Source organism: Alligator mississippiensis, chromosome 3 (genome assembly GCF_030867095.1).
Source record: "Alligator mississippiensis isolate rAllMis1 chromosome 3, rAllMis1, whole genome shotgun sequence".
Lineage (NCBI taxonomy): Eukaryota > Metazoa > Chordata > Crocodylia > Alligatoridae > Alligator > Alligator mississippiensis.
The window spans coordinates 35,946,526-35,965,986 of NC_081826.1; the positions used below are offsets into that span (position 1 = coordinate 35,946,526).

A 19,461-nucleotide genomic window follows, 5' to 3' on the forward strand; every position below is an offset into this window, starting at 1 on the left:
TTCTAATTTGTCAGACATGCTGTGGTAGCTCGTTACATTTAGTGGACAGAAGTACTTCAGCTAAACTTATCAGGATTTGTTTCCTTGTTGTATAATAGCTGAGCTGGGTATTTCTGAAACAAATACATACCTGGTCTAAGATGCCCCACTGTATCAGCTAAGCTTCCTTTTTTTACTTTGGTAATAAATGCACACAGTCGACCTGATTCAGTCATCTTCCCTCCTACAACCTTTTTTGAAAGGGGAGAAAGAAATTAGAAGAATTTTTAGACTGATACTTTTTGGCAGTATACAATAATTCAGTAATTAATTAATAATGCATTATTTTATTGATTAATAATGTATTGATATAATCTAGAGGAGACAGATACAGATATGCATCCAAAAAAACATGACCAACATTGGCTGGGAGACTACCACTCTGGGTATTTATCTGCCTTAAAGATAATCCACATACAGAATGGTAAAGGTTTTTAAATGTATTGTTCATCTTAATAGTCTAAGTGCACTGTTTCACAGAAATGGGAGCTGTTAAAAAGCATTAACATACCACTGAATAAGCTGTTTACTTCATTAAAAATTATACCCTCACACCTGCGATTTAGAGCAAAAAGAAACTCTTCACAGTATATGCTGATTTCATTATAGTCAAATATTCCCAATTGCCATTAAAGGAGCCTAAGTGCGAGTACTGTGTGGAGATCATACTTCTTAATTAGTAGTTGACAGGCAGAAAACTCATTGCTACTAACTGAAGAAGTAATTATCATCTTAAAACATTTATCTACAAAAGAAACTACTTTCAAAAGTTTATTTTATACCCTTATGTTTCTCTTCAAGGGAAATATTGTAACTGTCAACCATTACCAAAAGAAAACAAGTCTTCAAAATGTACTGTTTTTTATCAGACTTTCTACTAGGCTCAATAAAAATCTCTCTTCTCAACAAAAGACTCACAGAAGTCACAAACAGCAACATCTTTTAGTGCTTCATTTGGCAAAATAGATCATCTTTTTTCTATACTCTCTACTGGTTTTGGTTTGCTTCTCCTTAGCAATGAAAATAAAGTAGTTTCATGAGGAACTCTATATGAAAATGATCCTTTGTTTTATTTAAATGTAATGTGAAACCTTGATCGCATAACAGTAGCTTTTGTGCTTTTAACTCTCTTTGCTGCTTGCATTATTTCCCTTGGATATAAATCTCTCCCTTCAAGAGATAAGTACAGTAATTTGTAAACTCATATAATCACACAGAGGAGTTTATTCTAAGGAGTAAATTTCTTAACTATTCAGTTAAATCAACTATGGTTTGGCATGTCTGAATACATTTCATATTAAGCATTTGCTCTGTAAGGACAGCAAGCAGATTTGACCTTATTAAGCATATCTCAGAATCAGAAGAGAAAATATTATAAAGGTTAATCTTGAAATTCTATACATACTTGACATTTCTTAGTAGCCTTCATAGAATCATAGGAAAGTAGGGCTGAAAGGGACTTCACAAGGTCATCTAGTTCAGTCCCCTGCTCAAAGCAAGATCATCGGTAACTAAACCAACCCACCCAAGCATCTGCCTAACCCAGGGGTGGGCAATTATTTGGGCCCATGGGCCACATAGGGAGTTTTGTTGAGCTGTTGTAGGTTGGATCAGCCCCCCCCGGCAACAACTCACCAAAACTCCCTACATGAGATGGGGCCATGGTCGGGTGGGGAGCAGCGTTCAAGAGCGGGATGGGGCAGGATTGTGAGGCAGTGACAGAACAGGACAGGGGCCAAGCAGAGAGCCACAATCCACTGCCTGCATGCTCCTGTGACAATCATGGGTTCAGTGGGCGGGGGTGTGCATCGTCACCACCCCAAGATCCCAACCCTGGCCCTGGACACAGCTCCTTATCTACCCACATGCCCCACCAAGATCATGAGACGGTGACAGCACAGGATGCACTGTTGTGCACTGAATGTACTCCCCACACATCCCTGCCCCAGAACAGGGCCTCAACCCCAGCCCCATAGGGTAGGTGTTCCAGACTATCAGAAGGGCTAGCGAGCAGATCATGGCTCCACCTCGGCCCTGGCCCTGCACTGTCACCACCCCAACATCCCAGCCCTCGCCCTGGATGCAGCTTCTTGCCCACCTGAGCAGCTTCCAGCCAGGCTCCAAGGAGACCCCGGGATCTCAGGGCAGTGACAGCATGGGGGCAGGAAACAGCTGTGATGTGCTCCCTACATGGCCCTGCCCACAAAACCGGGGCTCTGCCCTGATCCCGACCCCATGATCCCAGGATCTCCATGGAGACTGTGTGGGAAGGGCTGGCAGCTGGATGGATAGGAAGCTGCATCCAGGGCCAAGGCCAGGGCCAGGGCCAGGGTCAGAGCCAGGATCATGGGGTGGTGACAGCATGGGGCTGGGGCCAAGGCCAGGGCCAGGACAGAGCCATGATCCATGCCCCACATCCCCTGCCCACAGAACCTGTGCCCATTGCAGGGACATGCAGGCAGCGGATCACAGCTCTGCCCTGGCCCCAGCCCTGAGCTGTCTCCACCCCAAGATCTTGGGGTTTCTCCAGTTCCATCACACATCCCACTCCGGGACACTGCTCCCTGCCAGTCCATGGCCCCATCCCATCCACCTGGTCATGCACCCTGCCTGTGCTGGTCCCCCTCCCAAAGGTGGGTGCGGGGTAAATGGGTCAGGGTGCCTGGGCAGTGGGGCCCGGTCTGGCAGTGGTAGCTGGGAAATGGAGTCTGGCTGCCCAGCCCCACTATGCACCCAGGGGTGGCCAGACCAGCTGTTGCACCACAGTTCAGGCTGTCCCCATACCTGGGCCAGGCAGGGCTCTGGGGCCCCCCATAAGCCATGCAAAATCACTCCGCAGGCTGGATCTAGCCCATAGACCATATTTTGCCCGCCCATGACCTAACCTGCTCTTGAAAACTTCCAAGGATGGAGATTCCAGTTTCCCTATGTAGGCTGTTTCATTGCTTAACCACACTCATAGTCAGAAAGTTCTTCCTAATTTCCAAACTAAACTTCCTCTACTGCAGCTTGAAGCCATTGATCCCAGTCCAGCCCCCTACAGCCACAGAGAAAAGCCCATCTCCATTCCTTCTGTTATCACTTTTCAAGTATTTGGAGGCTGTTATTAAACCCCTCCCAGTCTTCTCTTTTCCAGGCTAAATAACCCTACTTATATCAGCCTTTCCTCATAAGTCATGCTTCCCAAGCCTTTAATCATTTTTCACTCTCTGCTGGACTCTTTCATAGAATCATAGAATTAGGTACTATAAGGGACCTCAGGGGGGTCATCTAGTCCAAGCCCCTACTCAAAGCAGAGCCATCCTTAACTGGGTCATTCCAGCCACGGTTTCGTCAAGCCAAGCCTTTCTACTATTTCCATATCTTTTTTTAACGTGTGAGGCCCAAAACTGGACACAGTACTTTACGTAAGGCCTCACCAGTGTCTAACAGAACAGAAGAATCATTTTCCTTGATTTGCAAGAAACGCCTGTTAATACAACCTAGTGTGCTGTTCACTTTTTTTTTTACCACAAAAGCACATTGTTGACTCATGTAACCCCCAAGTCCTCCTCTGCACTACTGCACCCTAGCCAATCATGCTCCAAGTCTGAACTTGTGCATGCAATTATTTCATCCCAAGTGCAGAACTTTGCACTTGCCCTTGCTGAATTTCATCTGATTGATTTTGAACCAATTCTCCAATATATATATATGTCATTCTGGATCCTAGCCCTGCTCTCCAAAGTGTCTGCAATTCCACCCACTTTGCTATCATATACAAATATGCTAAGCGTTCACTCAATCCCATCATCCACATCACTAATGAAGATGTTAAACAATGTTGGACCCAAAACAATGTCAGACACATGCTGGAACTAACACTATATCAAATATGCATCAACATTATAAAGAAAAACCTGACAAAATCAAATGTTATGAAAGGCAAAATTGTTTAAAACAATTGTGAAACTATTATACATCGTTATTAAAACAGACATTATTTGATCTCATCAAAATGATAATGTATTTCACAAAATAGAATTCAGCAATATAACAAAATGTACAATATATAAATATAATCATGTCTAACAAACATTATTCTGTTCTTAAGCTTTCTGGATCTGAACAGTGAAAAGTATACCAGTGCTTCAAGTTTCCATGTCCACTGCCCCTTCTCCTCATAGGGTAACCATTTAAAATGTAACCATAAAAAATCAAAATATATTCTAAATGAGATTAATATTGCTCTTAATTAGTTGGGTTGGTATAAATCTTATTTATGATATACAACTAGTTAAAACTGTGCACTTGAAGAGAAGCCAGTATGATGCCAAAAGAAGAATATTAGATTAATTAAACTTGCTGATAATTTGCCATAATGAAGAAATGTATTCAAAACAAATGACAGGCTTCTTTGCATTCTATGTTACCTAGTTCTAGAATTGCAAACCATCATCTGAAAGTCAATGAGACAAAAATATAATAACTAAATCACAATTCATGAATGAAATCCTAAAATATGTTATGAACATAAAATCAAATTCCAGGGATTTATTTTCTTAAGCACATCTAGGACCCTGAAAAGCAAACATTTTGGTAAGCAGAGAAAAAAATAATTATTCAATATATCTGTGTATAATAATTTTACCTTGCATTTACTGTACTATAAATGGCACTACTTGACAGGAAGAAATTGTCCATTACAAACCTTTAATCCAAGCATTGCTCCTGAGTCCCTAGGCACACTTCCATCTTTGAGTCGTTTATTTAACAAAATCCGACCAATTAGGCGGTCTCCATCTTTGGATGGTTGCCAGGTCACAGGATGCTATGATATAGTGTTAACAGAAAATATAGTGAACATTCCTTTTGGAAAATTCTCTTATCATGTTTCATTTCTAATTTTTAAAACACCATGAAAGCACTATGATTACACCATTATTAATTACTAGATTCATAAAAATTAGTGTTAGAAAAAACCCACAAAGCCAGTTAATCCATCCCAAAATACCGTATTTACTCAAACATAAGACAACCGTGATATAAGACCCTCAGGTAGATTCTATATATGGAAAATTTATAAATTTGTTATAATTTTCCAAATACATAATCTATTTATCAGAGGTTTGCCTTGAATTTGCCCCCCTCCCATTGCTACAGCAGGAAAATAAATCTGAGGGGATTAGGTAGCCCCCTTGTCCTCTGTCCTCCCAACTTCTTCCCATTGCAGCTCCAACCTCCACCCTTACTGTCAAACCCTGCTCTCCCTGAGCACATGGAAGGAAGGGGCAAATTTAAAGACACTGACTTATAAGCAAATTAATGTGGGTAACCATAGACTTAATTCATCCAGAATTGATGCATTTACCTTTTTTGAAACTTCTGCAAGCTTTAGCACAAGTATTCCATAAACACACTTTTAAGCAGCACTTTTGTACCTATTGGGTGCGTCTACATGAGACACTTACTGTGCAGTAGCCTAATAACACTGTGCAGTAGCTTGCCAGTCAAAAAACATGCTAATATGCTCCTGCAGAGTGTTATTAGACTACTGTGCAGGAAGCATCACAAAAACACCTTGCGTCAGCACTACTGCACAGAAACTGTAATTACTGGACATTTAGTTAGTACTTCATTAGGCAAGTACTAAACTAAATGCATAGTAACTACTGCACATTAATGAACATGTAGACATGCCCACTTATATGTAGTCTAAAATATGCATGATATTAGTCCAAAGCCAAAAGAGTCATGATTTGCCATACAGTTCATTGGTCTGGGCCCTACCAGTCAACAGTGTTTCAAGCCATGTTGACTCCATAGCTCAGTGGTGCTTAGTATGTGTGTGTACTCTGGATACCCCCACAAAGTATTTATGTGCTAATTAGCGCCCCCCATTCATGACTGGAACCAGGTGTTCTTGTCATGAGTCCTGGGGTCCTCCAAAAATGTATATGCAAATGAGGCTCAGGGCAACCTCTTCCCACTCCGCCTCATGGAAACCAGAGCCACACTAATCATATGAACCAGGTTGAGAGAGGAGGTAACAGAGGGATTGTGGGTGAACTGTTTGGGGCTGCATTTGGTGATATTTGCCAGACATTTAAGGCTGGTGAAGAAAAGGGGATAATTGGAAATGGGAAAGAAAGATAATTGGAAATGGGCACATGCTGCTTTTGGCAGCAGTTTAATGACAGAAAATGTATTTAATGAGATTTCCTTGTATGCAAATATAAGATGAGGAGATTTTTTTCTCCCATGCTGATGGGAGGGGAGAGGAACCTCCTCTTATGTTCAAGTAAATATGGTATTTCTAAAGATTAAATAAAAATCTTCATTTAAAAAAATTATTGCTAATACCAATTGGTAAAATCAAATCATCTTTATTTCTTGCTAAATCAGTACAGATATTTATACAAGTACATATAGTACGTACATATATTATCACCATTGAATAATGTCAAAAATAGTTTAAATCTAACAAAATAATCCTGATGCCAAAAAGGAAATATAACTCAAAATTGAATGGATATGATATACTGATATCAGTTTTATTTTCAGATTATAGATCAGATTTCTCAGAATCCTTTAAGATCCAAAAAAATAAAAAGGAATAAATTATATTAAAAGGCATAGTAGTATATATACTCTCATATGTCATATTTTAGAATAGAATTGGATAGATAATAGTTAATGCAACTATTTGCATTAACTAATTTGTGTATTTGTACTGAATATTCATTCCATCATTCCATTACTGTATGTTGTTATAATGTGATGAGAAATATTCTAAATAATCTTTCTGGATTTTTTGTGTAATCATAGCACTTTTTCCCAGATAAACACTAGTTTCATGCTCTATTCCATGCAAAATAAGCAGGCACAAGGACAAATACTCTCCCATTACATGTAATAGCTCCAAAAAGATTTGTCATATACCCCATCAACTAACAGCAAAGGTAACAAATACCAAAGCAGATGGCAAAGACTTCATACTACACAATATTGCACAAAAATGGCATGACAACAAAACAAAAGAACCAACATGACAGTTAAAGGGAAAAAAGAAAAACAACTTTTCTGTGCAAACAGACCCAATTTTCTTCCCTTTTTACCTGGGAATTAAACTATGGAATTAATTTCAGCCCCAGGAATACATATATGGGAATCAAATAAGCCAATCCAACAGAATCTTTACTGATAATCACTTTGTTTTTAATGCAACACCACAAAGTACTATTATTATGCAACCATAAGACCAAGCATTCCTTTGTGCCTGAATAAATTTTTTCTTTTGCTGCCAAACAGTAAAAGCGGCAAAGCATGCAGGAATTTTTTATTTTGTTTTTCTTTTCTGCACCTTGAGAAATGCTACATTGTCTCTAAAACACCCTGTCTTTATTTTATGTACTGCTTTAATGAGTGACAGAGAGCAAACAAAGACCAAATGAGCAGGTTAAAATGCAGGCTCCACAATCTCAGTACCTTCTCACTATGGCTATGCTCCTCGTTTAGAGTTGTGCTACTGCACGTATCTACCCCAGAGTCTTTAATCTGAGGCTCAGACCATTCCAAGTCCTCTTCCAAAGAGTGGCCACCAAAGCACACCATTTTCTTTTGTTTCTCAGACAAGGTGTTAGAATCCAACAAAACTGCCTGCTCACTAGTTTTTCTTTTTCCCCTTTGACTGTTCCCTACAGGTGCAGGATAAAAAAAAAAGATACAAAAAAGAAAACATGCAAAGGTGTAAATAAAACAAAGGAAATGTGAAATGATAAATGATAAAGGAAACTGAATGGTAAGGCTCCACATGTCTCACCAAAGACATTGGGGATGCCTCACTGCTATGCCAAGACGTATGGTCCAACCAGTTGTAATCCATGTCTCCTGTGAGAATCAGACAAGATAGTGCAGTAAAGGAAAAGTGAAAGAAAGAGGTAAAAAACTTTGTAAGAGTTTTGGTTATCCTGTCTGACTCAGAACCTTTGTTAGTAGCACTTGTTACAATGTATCCAAGAAGTTGACTCCAAAACAATGGGATACATGGAATGCAGACAGAGAGAGAAAGAGAGAAGAGAGTATACATTCAATATAGATAGTATAGCATGATTGATTCAGTGAACTTAATAGTTGCTTAAAATATCTTTTGAAAATACCTACAGTATAACCAACTATATGGAACATAATATATACAAACTGGAAAATTTCTGGCAGGAAGACAACTAAGTATTCCTAACATCTAGAAAACAGTTATGCCTGGTTGGAAGAGCCTTCTTGCCTTTTTCAGAACAAAATAATGACTTTTCTCTAACTGTTACAATGAAACCTTTCAAACAATGTAATACTATATCCCACTATGTATTAATATTTTTCAGAATGTCAAAATACCTGTTAAGAGATGATAGATTAAGAAAAATAAAAAGAATGTTAATACCATTACAAAAAAATAAAATAATTTTGCAAGAAATGCACATTGATAATCACTTTGTATGACACAACATTTATCCATTTACATAGGCAGAATTATAGTCAATATTAAACATGGAATCATTGGGCTGTATTTTCCCATAATAATCTTTAAAAACATGTTCATATAATTTAAATGCAATTTTTATACTGGAAAGTTGATGATTTATCTAAATGGAAAGATATCCATGCTTTTGAACAGTTGATCCAAAGAATTAATGCTATTGCTGATAAAAATGGTTATGTGTTTCTGAGCTAGATAAATATTTGGGAGGACTAGGGCATACACTAGCTCAGAAGTTGTCAACCGGGGGTACATGTACCCCTAGGAGTACTTAGAAAGGCTGTAGGGGTTACGCATGGGTGGGTGGGTGGGAACACAGTGCACCGCAGGGCATGGTGGTGTCTCCCCTGGCACCTTCCCACACTTTGCTTCTTACCTGGGAGAGGGGGAGTGGCAGGGGTGCGCTGGGCACTGCCGGCCCCATGTGGTAGACCGTAGGGCCTCCCTGCCACCTACCTCAGCTCACTCTGTGCCAACGCCCAGGACCAGGGCCAGGGGTCAAAGGCAACGGTGTCCCTCTGTGGGCCGCACACACGTGCCTGACTAGCTGTGGGGGGAGAGGGGGAGGGAGGGCTTGCAGCCACCACTGCCATCATTACCATCATTGTCAACAACTCTGTCACTGCTCTGTGCTGCTGTCGTGCCCCATACTGCTTTCTCATGGCCGGTCGCATGTGTGGCTCCATGAGCTGGTGACAGGCGGCAAGCGATTGGCCAGGCGCAAGGCCAGTCACCAGCCTGCGAAGCTGCATGTGCAACTGTCTGTGAGAAAGTGATGCAGGGCATGGCAGCATCAGTGGCATGGGGGGGTGGGCATCTGGCCATCTGGGCAGTGCATGTGCAGCCCATCACTGCCCTGCCCCCCTGGCCTTGCTCCTAGGAGTGGGCACAGAGACACACTCCCTCCCACCCCGCCATTCTCGATTTGGCCCCGCCCTACCCATTCCACACACACACACTTACCTGCTGGGGGCAAGGGGGGGTGTCTGTGTATGTTTCTGCATCTGAGTATGTTTGTGTGTGTGTCTGTCTGCATCTGCGTGTGTGTATGTCTGTGTGTGGCTGCTCCCTCTAGACAGTTATGCAGCTAGAGTGCAGCCACTGAGCACATTCTGCAGGGAAATGCAAGGTAAGCATAGTAATATGGAATTAAAATTGTGCATAAGTGCCAAAAATTGCAGTTATGTAGCTATGTAAGTGCTACTTCAGTACATGAAGATAAAATAGGATTTAGCCCAATGTGTCTTTCTTCCTGATTGGTAGCCTAGCATATTTACTTGCAATCTGAAAGTGCAACTAAGTTCTGTGTTGGTCACACAGAAAGAGAAAAGAGATGTAAGGAATGTGATTTAATTAAGCCATAATTTTATAACTCATCTGTTTTCATTAACAAGCAAGAACCTATACAATATAGGTCGTTATTCATTCCTTGGTAATTCCTACCTGTTAGGAAGGGCTGCCATAAGCCCTCTCCCTTAAAAACTTGTCCCAGCTGACTACTGAGACCATATTACCTTCCACTTCTTCGAGGATGGAAGCTACTGCACAAAAGAAACAGGATCAACCTAGTGCCCCCTCTTTGAAAGCCCATAAAATGAGCTGTCCTTGATACATTTCTGGTTGAGGAGTGAGAAAGGGCCCTTTGCATTTCCAGGGGCATAACTAGCATGTAATGACTGGGAAAGCTGCCCGAGGTGCCAACCTGGAAAGGAGAAGGGCATCAGAAGAAAATGGCTATTGCCACAGCTGCAAAATCATGCCAGAAGTGCAGCAGCAACCAGAAGTTACCACTGCCTTTGTAGGTGGCAACTGCCCTGGGCCCCTGGCTGTTACATCTCTGTGCATTCCTATAATCCAAAGGACAAGCAGAAATTTCAAAGCGCCATAACTATTCTCTTCCTGCTTGCAAGATAAATTCCCTTGTATGTGAACCTCCAGGAGCACATTTAACCAAGATATCAATTATGGAGGCAATAGTGGCAGCTTCATAGTTAAGGTCAGAGTTGATTTCTGCATGCAAAACATGGAAGAAAGACTAGTTTATAAAGATGCCCTTTTACCCAATTAATAAAATATTAATCACAGCTGAATTTACAGTTAAAGTCTAACTACTAATGTTCTGTTGACCTATTTAAGCACGTAAAGTTTCCTTTGATTTCATAAAACTAGTGTTAAAAAAATCTAATGGAAAGTATATGGAAATTTAAGTTTTCCAAATATTTAACTTTTCAAAGTTTGGAGCTGGTTGTCACTGTAGTTTTGCTTGATTTATCTGAAAGCAAAACAAGATCCCAAATGAAAGACCCCCATCAAACTCCCTATGGTTTGTCACATGCATTAGTTATGTTTTAAAGTAAATGTTTCTTTTTCCCATTTTACTAAAAAGTAGAATATTTAAAATATATCTGGTATTCCCACCCACAAATGAAAAATCATTAAATATACAAATATCCTATTTTTACATTAAATTAAAAATTCCCTCAGAACATTCCTTCTAGTATTCAAAATTATTTTCTGCATAAACCTGTAGCACATTCTTTTTTAAAGTATACAGTGTTGCTCTACCTCTGCTACCAATGACAGGGTTTCAATGCAAGCAGAGGTAAGTCATAAATGAGCCCTAGGGAGTTTTACCCTTACTGAATAAGTCACAGCTAGGGCTTTCTGTAAATGATCATCCTTACTAATGGGAAAATGGGAATAGCTCCTTCCTAGACCATCTGATCTCCCTTTTAAGCCCTAATGTAGAAGTATATTAGAAAGCATTTTAACATGAAAGGAAAATTAATTACATTACACAATCAAAGATTTTAAGACTCTCCTGTAGGGGTTGTCAACCCTGACCCATGGAGCCATGTAATCTGGCTTGGGTCCAGAACTGTGGCAGTGAGGGAGCAGTGGCACTTAACACTGTAAGTGCCCTCCCTCCTTCCCCACACCCAACCAAATTTCCAAGCCCCATGTAGCTGGATCAGCCCTTGCTGAGCCAGCTTCACACAGACGGACTGGAACCCATTCCCGCACAGCTGAATCGAGCCAGGGCCTGATGCAGCTGCACAAAAGTGGTCCAGCTCTGCAAGATCAAGCCCCTGCCAGACCACTTCCCTGAGGTTTAATTAGGTCCCAGCTGGGCAAGCACTGCACTGTGCAACTGGATTGGGCCTCCAAACCAGATCCAGCCTGAGAGGGGAACAGGAACCAATCATCTAGCCCACAGGCCAAAAATGTTGGACACCTGTGCCCTAAAGCATGTATTAAACTAGTGACTAAAAGTATGATGGACTATACTGCTTTCTTCACAGCATTTTCTCCCTTGAGTCTCTAAATTTAGGCACTTAAATCCAGAAGGAGCATTTAAACATAACTGGCATTATTTTCAAGGTGCACTAATAATTCTTACCAACTTCTTACCAAAATACAGAGCTGCTGTTGCGCAGTATTTTTGACAACCAGGTCATTTTTATTCTGATAACTAGCTCAGACGTAAATATCTAACATTTGAGAACTACATTTAAACTAGTTGGTTCAGGTGAGGTTTTAGAACTTAAGGCACCAAATCACAGCTTATGTTTATGCCAAAATGATGTCACTGGAAGAGGAACCTTGAGGCGTACCTGTTGGGTGGTTAGTAGACCACAGCAGACAGTACCAGGGGTGTGGTCTTTATTCATACATAGGTATCCCTTTGCTTCAGTCATGCCTCCTAAACCCCCTCCTAGTACAAATGCAGTTTGTGGTGGTTACACTGGCACACTTAACACTGAAATATACACAACCTGTATTTGCCCCATTTTTCAGAGTAAAACGTAGATGCCCAAATCCCTATCTGTTAAAACTTTTACTTGTAAACATGAGTCTATACATGGGTAAATAATTTGAATATTTTTAAAGTTTTCTTTGTCACAGATACATATATCAACTAAGTAATCTGTATTATGTGATTACCTGAATGAAAAAAAATCTTCACTTTCACATCTCTAAGCAATATCATAAACACAAATAATTTGCAATCTTTGTTGGCGCTTTGACCTCTCCAGTTTTTATCAAGCTGATGGAAACAATTTCTTTCTGGCGCTTTAGACATATCATTTATTTTTAAGCATGAGAAAATTTTCTATATCCAATTTATAATACAGTAAAATTGCTTAACCCCCTTCAAAAATGAGGATTTTCCAGCTAACCAGGAGTATATGAGAGCATTAGCAAAGAGCTACACAGAACTGCTGATCAGCTCCAACTGAGTGGAGAAGCAGTGCCCTTTGAAGTAAAAGCCTCAGCAAACAGCTGAGTTGCTTATCCATCAGTGAGCAAGCCACTGCAAATAAAGCAGATTGTGAACTAAGCAGATAGGAAAGATCCAGGTTCCACTCTACTTGAAACTGGGCATTCTTGTGCCCACAGCACAAGCACAAACTACTGGTAGATATAACAAAGTAAGAGTCAAAGGGCACCTATACACAAGCAGTGAGTCTGCTCCAATGCACTCAATTAAACAAGTCTGTTGGAGCATGGTAATTACTGCGCAGACTCCAGCATCTCGTGTATCAGTGTCCCCACACTTAAAAATGGCAGTGGTGGTGCTTTAACTAAAGCTCATCAAACGTGCTTTAGTTAAAGAACCCCCACCACCATTTTTAAGCACAGGGATGCTGATACATGAGACACTCCAGAGGCTTTAATTAGAGCAGCTCTCAGAGTTGCTCTAATTAAAGGGCCCCCCACCCCTCCCAGATCACATGTATAAATGCCCCAAATGATCATGGGAAGTACTCAATTATGGTGAGCCTACAAAATCTAAAGATTCTTTATGAAATACTTCAAGGTTTTATGGTAGACCTGAGAAACCAAGGTACAAAAATAGCAAATTCAACAATCAAAGGAGATCTATACACACGCTACAGGGTGGAGTGGGGGGGTGGAGTTTTAACTAGAGTGGCTCGGAGAGCTGCTCTAATTAAAGCGCCTGCAGTGTTATGTGTGTTTAGCATCTCATGCTTCAAAATGGTGGCAGAGGTGCTTGAACTGAAGCTTGTTTGATGAGCTTTAGTTCAAGCAGCCCTGCTGCCATTTTGAATTGCAGGGATGCTAAATATATGTGATGCGAAGGCTGCTGAAGTGCGCTAATTAGCATGCTCCAGCAGACTCAATTAATCAAGTCTGCTCTGATGCATGTTAATTAGCACAAGTCAGAGCAGATATCCAGCAGGTGTATAGGTACCCAAAAGCTTTACCAGAATGTTCTAATATAAACAGAAATGTCTGGTACAATTTTTGATACACCATTTAAACGTGTACTTCACATTTATGTTAAAATCTGTAGCAACAACAATTATTCCTTAGTAAGTTATAAGTAGAGAACCTAAATTTGCACTGATAATTATTGCATGCACCCCCTAGTCAGCAAGACATATTTGGTATAAAGTCAACAGAGATTAGTCTTCCCACAGCCGAGCAGGGTTCAAGTTCCCCAGTAAAGACAACAGCAATCAGAAGTAAAAACTTCATTTTGTTGATTCAGTTTGTCCCTATAGCTTGTAAAATATCTTTCCCAATAATTCCACCCTGTATTTTGACAGATATAATTTGTCTGGCTCTGTTCTTCCATTACTGCTGCTTATCTTAATCCTTCCAATAGATAATTCTTATTCAGACAAAATGTCTATTTCAGGTAATTACTAGTAAAATGGAAACGAGAGAGACAGAAATAGAGAGAGGAGGTTATTGCTGGCTCCTTTAAAACCACTCACAATTCACCATCTACTTTTTTGTTCTTTCTTTCTACTGTTATTATCCAGGACTTTTCTGAAGCCAATTGTTTCCTTCTCAGTTTAGTCTGGCCTACTACAATGAGCACAATGTTCACTAAAATCTCAACACTTCAAACTATGAAAAACAAGCAGCAACTCCAACCAGAAAGTCTTCTTCTCATCATGTATGCCCTGCTGTTTTGTACTTTTTTCCCATAGGCATACATGCAGGGTGATCCTATTCTGTGATAGCTGGGAATAGGAATTAAAACATGCAGCTCTCCATGAGAGTCTGAAGAATGATCATAGAATTAAGGGATGAAAAAGACATTTTAGGTCATCTAAACTTTTCCTTTATCAGTACAGTATGAGTCATCCAAACAAAAGCTCCAAATACTATGTAAATTAATGAAATGGAGTATAATTATTATTTATTAGAAAATATAAACTAATAACCATATCCCTACGAGTAGTGTCTGACAGACTATGTGAAGAGAAATTGTCCATTACCATAAGAAGCACTTATCACCATATACACCCACACTGATTTTGAGGTTCAATAAATGACTTCAATAAAATGACTAGGAGGCATACACATTTTGCACGATTCCATCAATATTAACAACTCGATTTGGGGTATGATTTATGAACTTATGATTACTATATGAAAAAGTAACACTTGTTTTTCTCCAGGAAAGCCTTTTATAACACTAATCTTTGCCTATGTTCAAGCAGCAGTCAACACTGTTATTGGTGAGACTTCTTTGTCCTGATTTCACAGACTTTCATAGATTTCATAGACATTAGGGCTGGAAGGGACCTCAGAAGATCATCGAGTACAGCTCCCTGCCGCAGGGGCAGGACGTCAGCTGGGGTCATAGGATGCCAGCAAGAGAAACATCCAGGTTTCTCTTGAAGGCTGTACCCGCCGGGTCTCATACATCTTACCTCAGGCTTCCTTGCTCCGAGTGCTTGCCGGTACTCACCTGGCTGTTGCAGGTGGCCTTACGGGAGGTCTTCACTCGCGTCACAAGTTGCCCCTTCTCGCCTGCCACAACTTTGAATCTTCCAGTGGGTGGGGCTCCGTATGACCCGGTCACCCTCGTCGATCACCTGCTTCGTTGATGTCTTCTGCAAGGCTCCTCTTCCCCTACACCTCGCCCTTTTCCTAGCCCGGCGAGTTCTGGTCGCTTCCTTGACGGACTGTACGCATCCCTAAATTCTTAACAACGCACCTGCCTCTCACTCCCTCAGTCTAAATACCACCTCAGCCCCTTCTAATACGGGGAAAACAAACAAAACACCTTTCACAACTCCGCTTAGAAACTTAATGAACATCACTAGAGGCATAACCTTGCCCCTGTTGGGTTTCCTCAGGAAACACGGCCAACCCCTCTACACCTCTACTTGTTGACTAAGCTACCCCACAGGGTCCAGCTCTATGCCCCCACTCCACCTATCCTGGTTGGATGTTACTCCTTCTTCAGTACTCCCCCGGCGTGACCCTCTCTCTGGATCTCTTGAGGGCAGCGGCCCTCTCTCCGGTTCTCTGCAGAACCGTCGCCCTCTCTCTGGGTCTTCACTACGGAGTTGCCCTCTCTCTGGGTCTCCGCCCAGCTGCTGCCCTCTCTCTGGGTTTTCTCCACCCCATAGCCCTCTCTCTGGGTCCTCCCCAAGCTGCAACCCTCTCTCTGGGTCTTGCCACAGCAGCAGCCCTCCCTCTGGGTCTTCCCAGGTCCGTTGAAGTCCCCATGCCCTGGGGTCTCCTTCTGCCTCACCGCCTGGCTTGTCTGCAGGTACAGTCCTTGCTTGAGGCGCTGGCTTGCTGCCGGGCTCCGCTGCTCCCTGGCAGTCTATGCGTGCGGTTGCTCCTGGCGTCTCGTGCCCCCAGCTGACACCACCAGCGAGGCTTTCTCCTGGCACATACGCGCCCCCTCTCCGTCTCACCGCCGGCCCTTTTACATCCGCCCGCCAGCGGTTGCGTGTGATGTCATCTCCCAGCCGCAGGTGCCATAAGGCATGATCATCGCCCCGCGCGGGCTTTCCCCGCCACCCTTGCTCCTTCTCCGCTCCTGCAGCGAGTAAGTTTCCCTTTTTCTCCATTCCACCCCCAGCTCCTGGCCCTGGGGTTCCCCTAGTGGCCCCAGGAATCTCCCTGGTTTTTCCCTCCCTGTGACAATGGCGTTCAAAGTAGGTGCTTGAACCACCTCCGGCAGCAGTCTATTCAAACCTTGTGGGGCTCGGACAGTAAAAAAGTTCTTCATGTCCAGCCTGAAATGGTCTTGTAGGAGTTTATAACTGTTTGACCTTCTCAGCCCTTAGGGTGCTCTGGTGAACAAACGTTCCCCCAGATCCTGGTGAACACCCCTTATAAACTTATAGGTGGCCACCAGATCACCCCTAAGCCTGCACTTTTCCAGGTTGAAGAGTCCCATAGCTCTCAGCCTCTTGTCATAAGGTCTGTTTTCCTGACCTCTGATCATGTGTGTGGCTCTCCTCTGGACTCGCTCAAGCTTCTCCACATCCTTTTTGAATTGTGGAGCCCAAAACTGGATACAGTACTCCAGCTGCGGCCTCACCAAGGCTGAGTACAACAGGAGAATGGCGTCCTGGGATTTGCTTGAGAAGTATCTATGGATGCAAGCCAGGGTTTGGCTCGCTTTACTAGCTGCAGTATAACATTTCAGGCTCATGTTCATCTTGTGGTCAATCATGACCCCCAAGTCCCTCTCGTCCGTAGTCAGCGTAGCACTGCCGAGCTTATAGACATGCTGCAGGTTTTTCCTCCAAAGGTGGAGAACCTTGCATTTTTCGGTGTTAAACACCATCAGATTCTCGTCCGCCCATTTCCTGAGCCTGTCAAGGTCAGCCTAGATTACTCCCCTGTCCTCAGGTGTGGATGCTTTACCCCAAAGCTTGGTATCGTCAGCGAACTTGGCCAGTCTGCTTCTGACTCCAATGTCCACATCATTAATGAAGAGGTGGAACAAAATAGGTCCAAGGACAGAGCCTTGATGGACCCCACTGGTCACAAGGCACCATGACAATTGACTTCCATCAACCACCACCCTCTGGGTCCGACTACGAAGCCAATTCCCCAGGCAGTGGATTGTGGTGGGCCTGAGGCCACAGTTGGCCAGTTTTGCCAAAAGGTGAACATGGGATACCAGATCGAAGGCTTTTTTAAAGTTAAGATATATGACATCAATCTCTTCCCTCTTGTCCAGGTGATAGGTCACCTGGTCGTAAAGGGAAATGAGAGTGGTCAAGCACAACCTACCCACAACAAACCCATGCTGACTATCCCTCAGGGTGTTGCCATCAGCCAGTCCATTAAGAATGGCCTCTTTGATGATTTTTTCTAAGACCTTTCCTGGGATGGAGGTCAGGCTGATGGGCCTGTAGTTTGCCAGATCCACTTTCCTCCCTTTCTTGAAGATAGGCACCACATTGGCCTTCTTCCAATCATCGGGCACTTCACCAGAGTGCCAGTAGCTCTCAAATATCCGTGCCAGGGGCTGGGCTATGATGCAGGCCAGCTCCTTGAGACTCTGGGGTGTAGATTGTCAGGGCCAGCTGACTTGAAGGTGTCCAGTCTCTCAAGGTGTTCCTTCATGAGGTCAGCATTGATGGAGGACAAGAAACCACCTTCACTCAGGCATCCCTTTCCCATAATGGGCAGGGGTGTCCCATGGGACTTGTGAAAGACCGACGCAAAGTATCCATTTATTAAGTTGGCTATTCCCTGGGCATCGGTCATCAGTTCTCCCTTCTGGTTTAGCAGGGGTCCAACGTTGCCCTTGCTTTTCCTCCAGCTCCCCACATATCTACAAAAGGACTATTTATTGTCCTTGATACTTGTAGCTACTTGGAGTTCCATTGCAGCCTTGGCTTTCCTGGTTTGCTCCCTGCAGGTCTGGACCAATGCAGTATATTCCTCCTTGGAGGTGGATTCTGTCCTCCATTCTTTGTAGGTCTGTGTTTTTAGATGTAGGAGGACTGGTAGTTCCTTGTTGAGCCAAGGGGGCTGCTGTGCCCTTTTGCTGCCTCTCCTCTGCGACGGAATAGGCTTAGCTTGTGCATCTAGGATCGCTCCCTTGAGGAGCAACCACTCTTCCTCGACTCCCCTCCCCTTGGGGTCACGGTCCCTTAGGGCCTCACCAACAAGTCTCCTGAGCTTGTGAAAGTCAGCCCTCCTGAAGTCGAGGACCTCTGTACTGCTGACTGACTTGACAGCTTTTCAGTGGATGGTGAAGGTGATCAGCTTGTGATCAGCTGATGACAGACCCAGTCCATTTCATGGCTAAATAGTCAGGGCAGATAGATTAAACAAGGTGATTTATGTCATGATTTCAATAAATATGCATTCTCAGTGGTTAGTACAATCATCAAGACATGTGGGTTTAGAATTAGAGCCTTTATTATATTGAATTCCTTGTTCATAATTAGGAAGGTACACTAGAACTATTTAGACTTAGATTTAAAAATCTCTTGACCATCCTCATAAATTTAAAATAAAAGTGGAACAACTTACCCTTAAACCAAATACAGTGCTTGCTTCCAAAAACTACACATGTAGCTCACTTGTAATGTAAAGGCTTCCAATTCAGTAGAATTAAATGGGTTTCTTTGTGAATTTTCACTTTACCCTTTACCTAGAGATCTTCAGCATCAATGTTCAGAGTTCTGGTATGGCATTCTGCAACTGCTTTCTTATGTGTGCTTTCCCAGAAGGGTTTTGACTGCAGGCAATTCATTTGAAAAATTAATTTTTGTATATATTTCTACATTTAAAGTAAGTTAAAGTCAATCCATCAATCACACATATCGTGATCAAAATTTTACTAGGAATGAAAGTAAGGGAGGCATATCAAACTGGAAAACAAAATTTGTATGATTTGCAATGGCATCCTGGTAGGTATTTGAACCAGAGGCTTGAGTAAGAAAAAGGTTCAATATAAAGGACCATACAGGCCAGATCCTAAACAGCCTTTAAAGCAAGGGTTCTCAATCATTTTAGTTTCAAGGCACTCCTCAGAAAATGCCAGTTCTTATCTTTCACTCTTTTCTTGAGTGTGAAAAAATAATATAGTCATTCTTCTGTTGCAAAGAACTCATAAAGACCATAACTGGCCAGAATATTTTTGACACTGTGGATTCCTA

The 19,461-nt window shown here is 42.3% G+C and overlaps 1 protein-coding gene across 7 annotated transcripts in view; it reads right to left on the bottom strand.

Annotated features, from left to right (window-relative positions):
- RIMS2 (regulating synaptic membrane exocytosis 2) overlaps positions 1-19,461 on the bottom strand; it is a 933,811-nt gene that overhangs the window by 414,637 nt on the left and 499,713 nt on the right. For 4 of the 7 annotated variants that reach the window (XM_059723822.1, XM_059723823.1, XM_059723818.1 and 1 more), the window contains 3 exons: positions 7,841-7,908; positions 4,730-4,849; positions 131-230 (listed from right to left, as the gene is read on the bottom strand). In XM_059723822.1, coding sequence (XP_059579805.1) covers positions 131-230; positions 4,730-4,849; positions 7,841-7,908 — 288 coding nt within the window. Of the gene's footprint in view, positions 1-130; positions 231-4,729; positions 4,850-7,506; positions 7,716-7,840; positions 7,909-19,461 lie in introns of all 7 variants that reach the window. The other 3 variants (XM_059723819.1, XM_059723820.1, XM_059723817.1) reach the window with 1 other exon arrangement.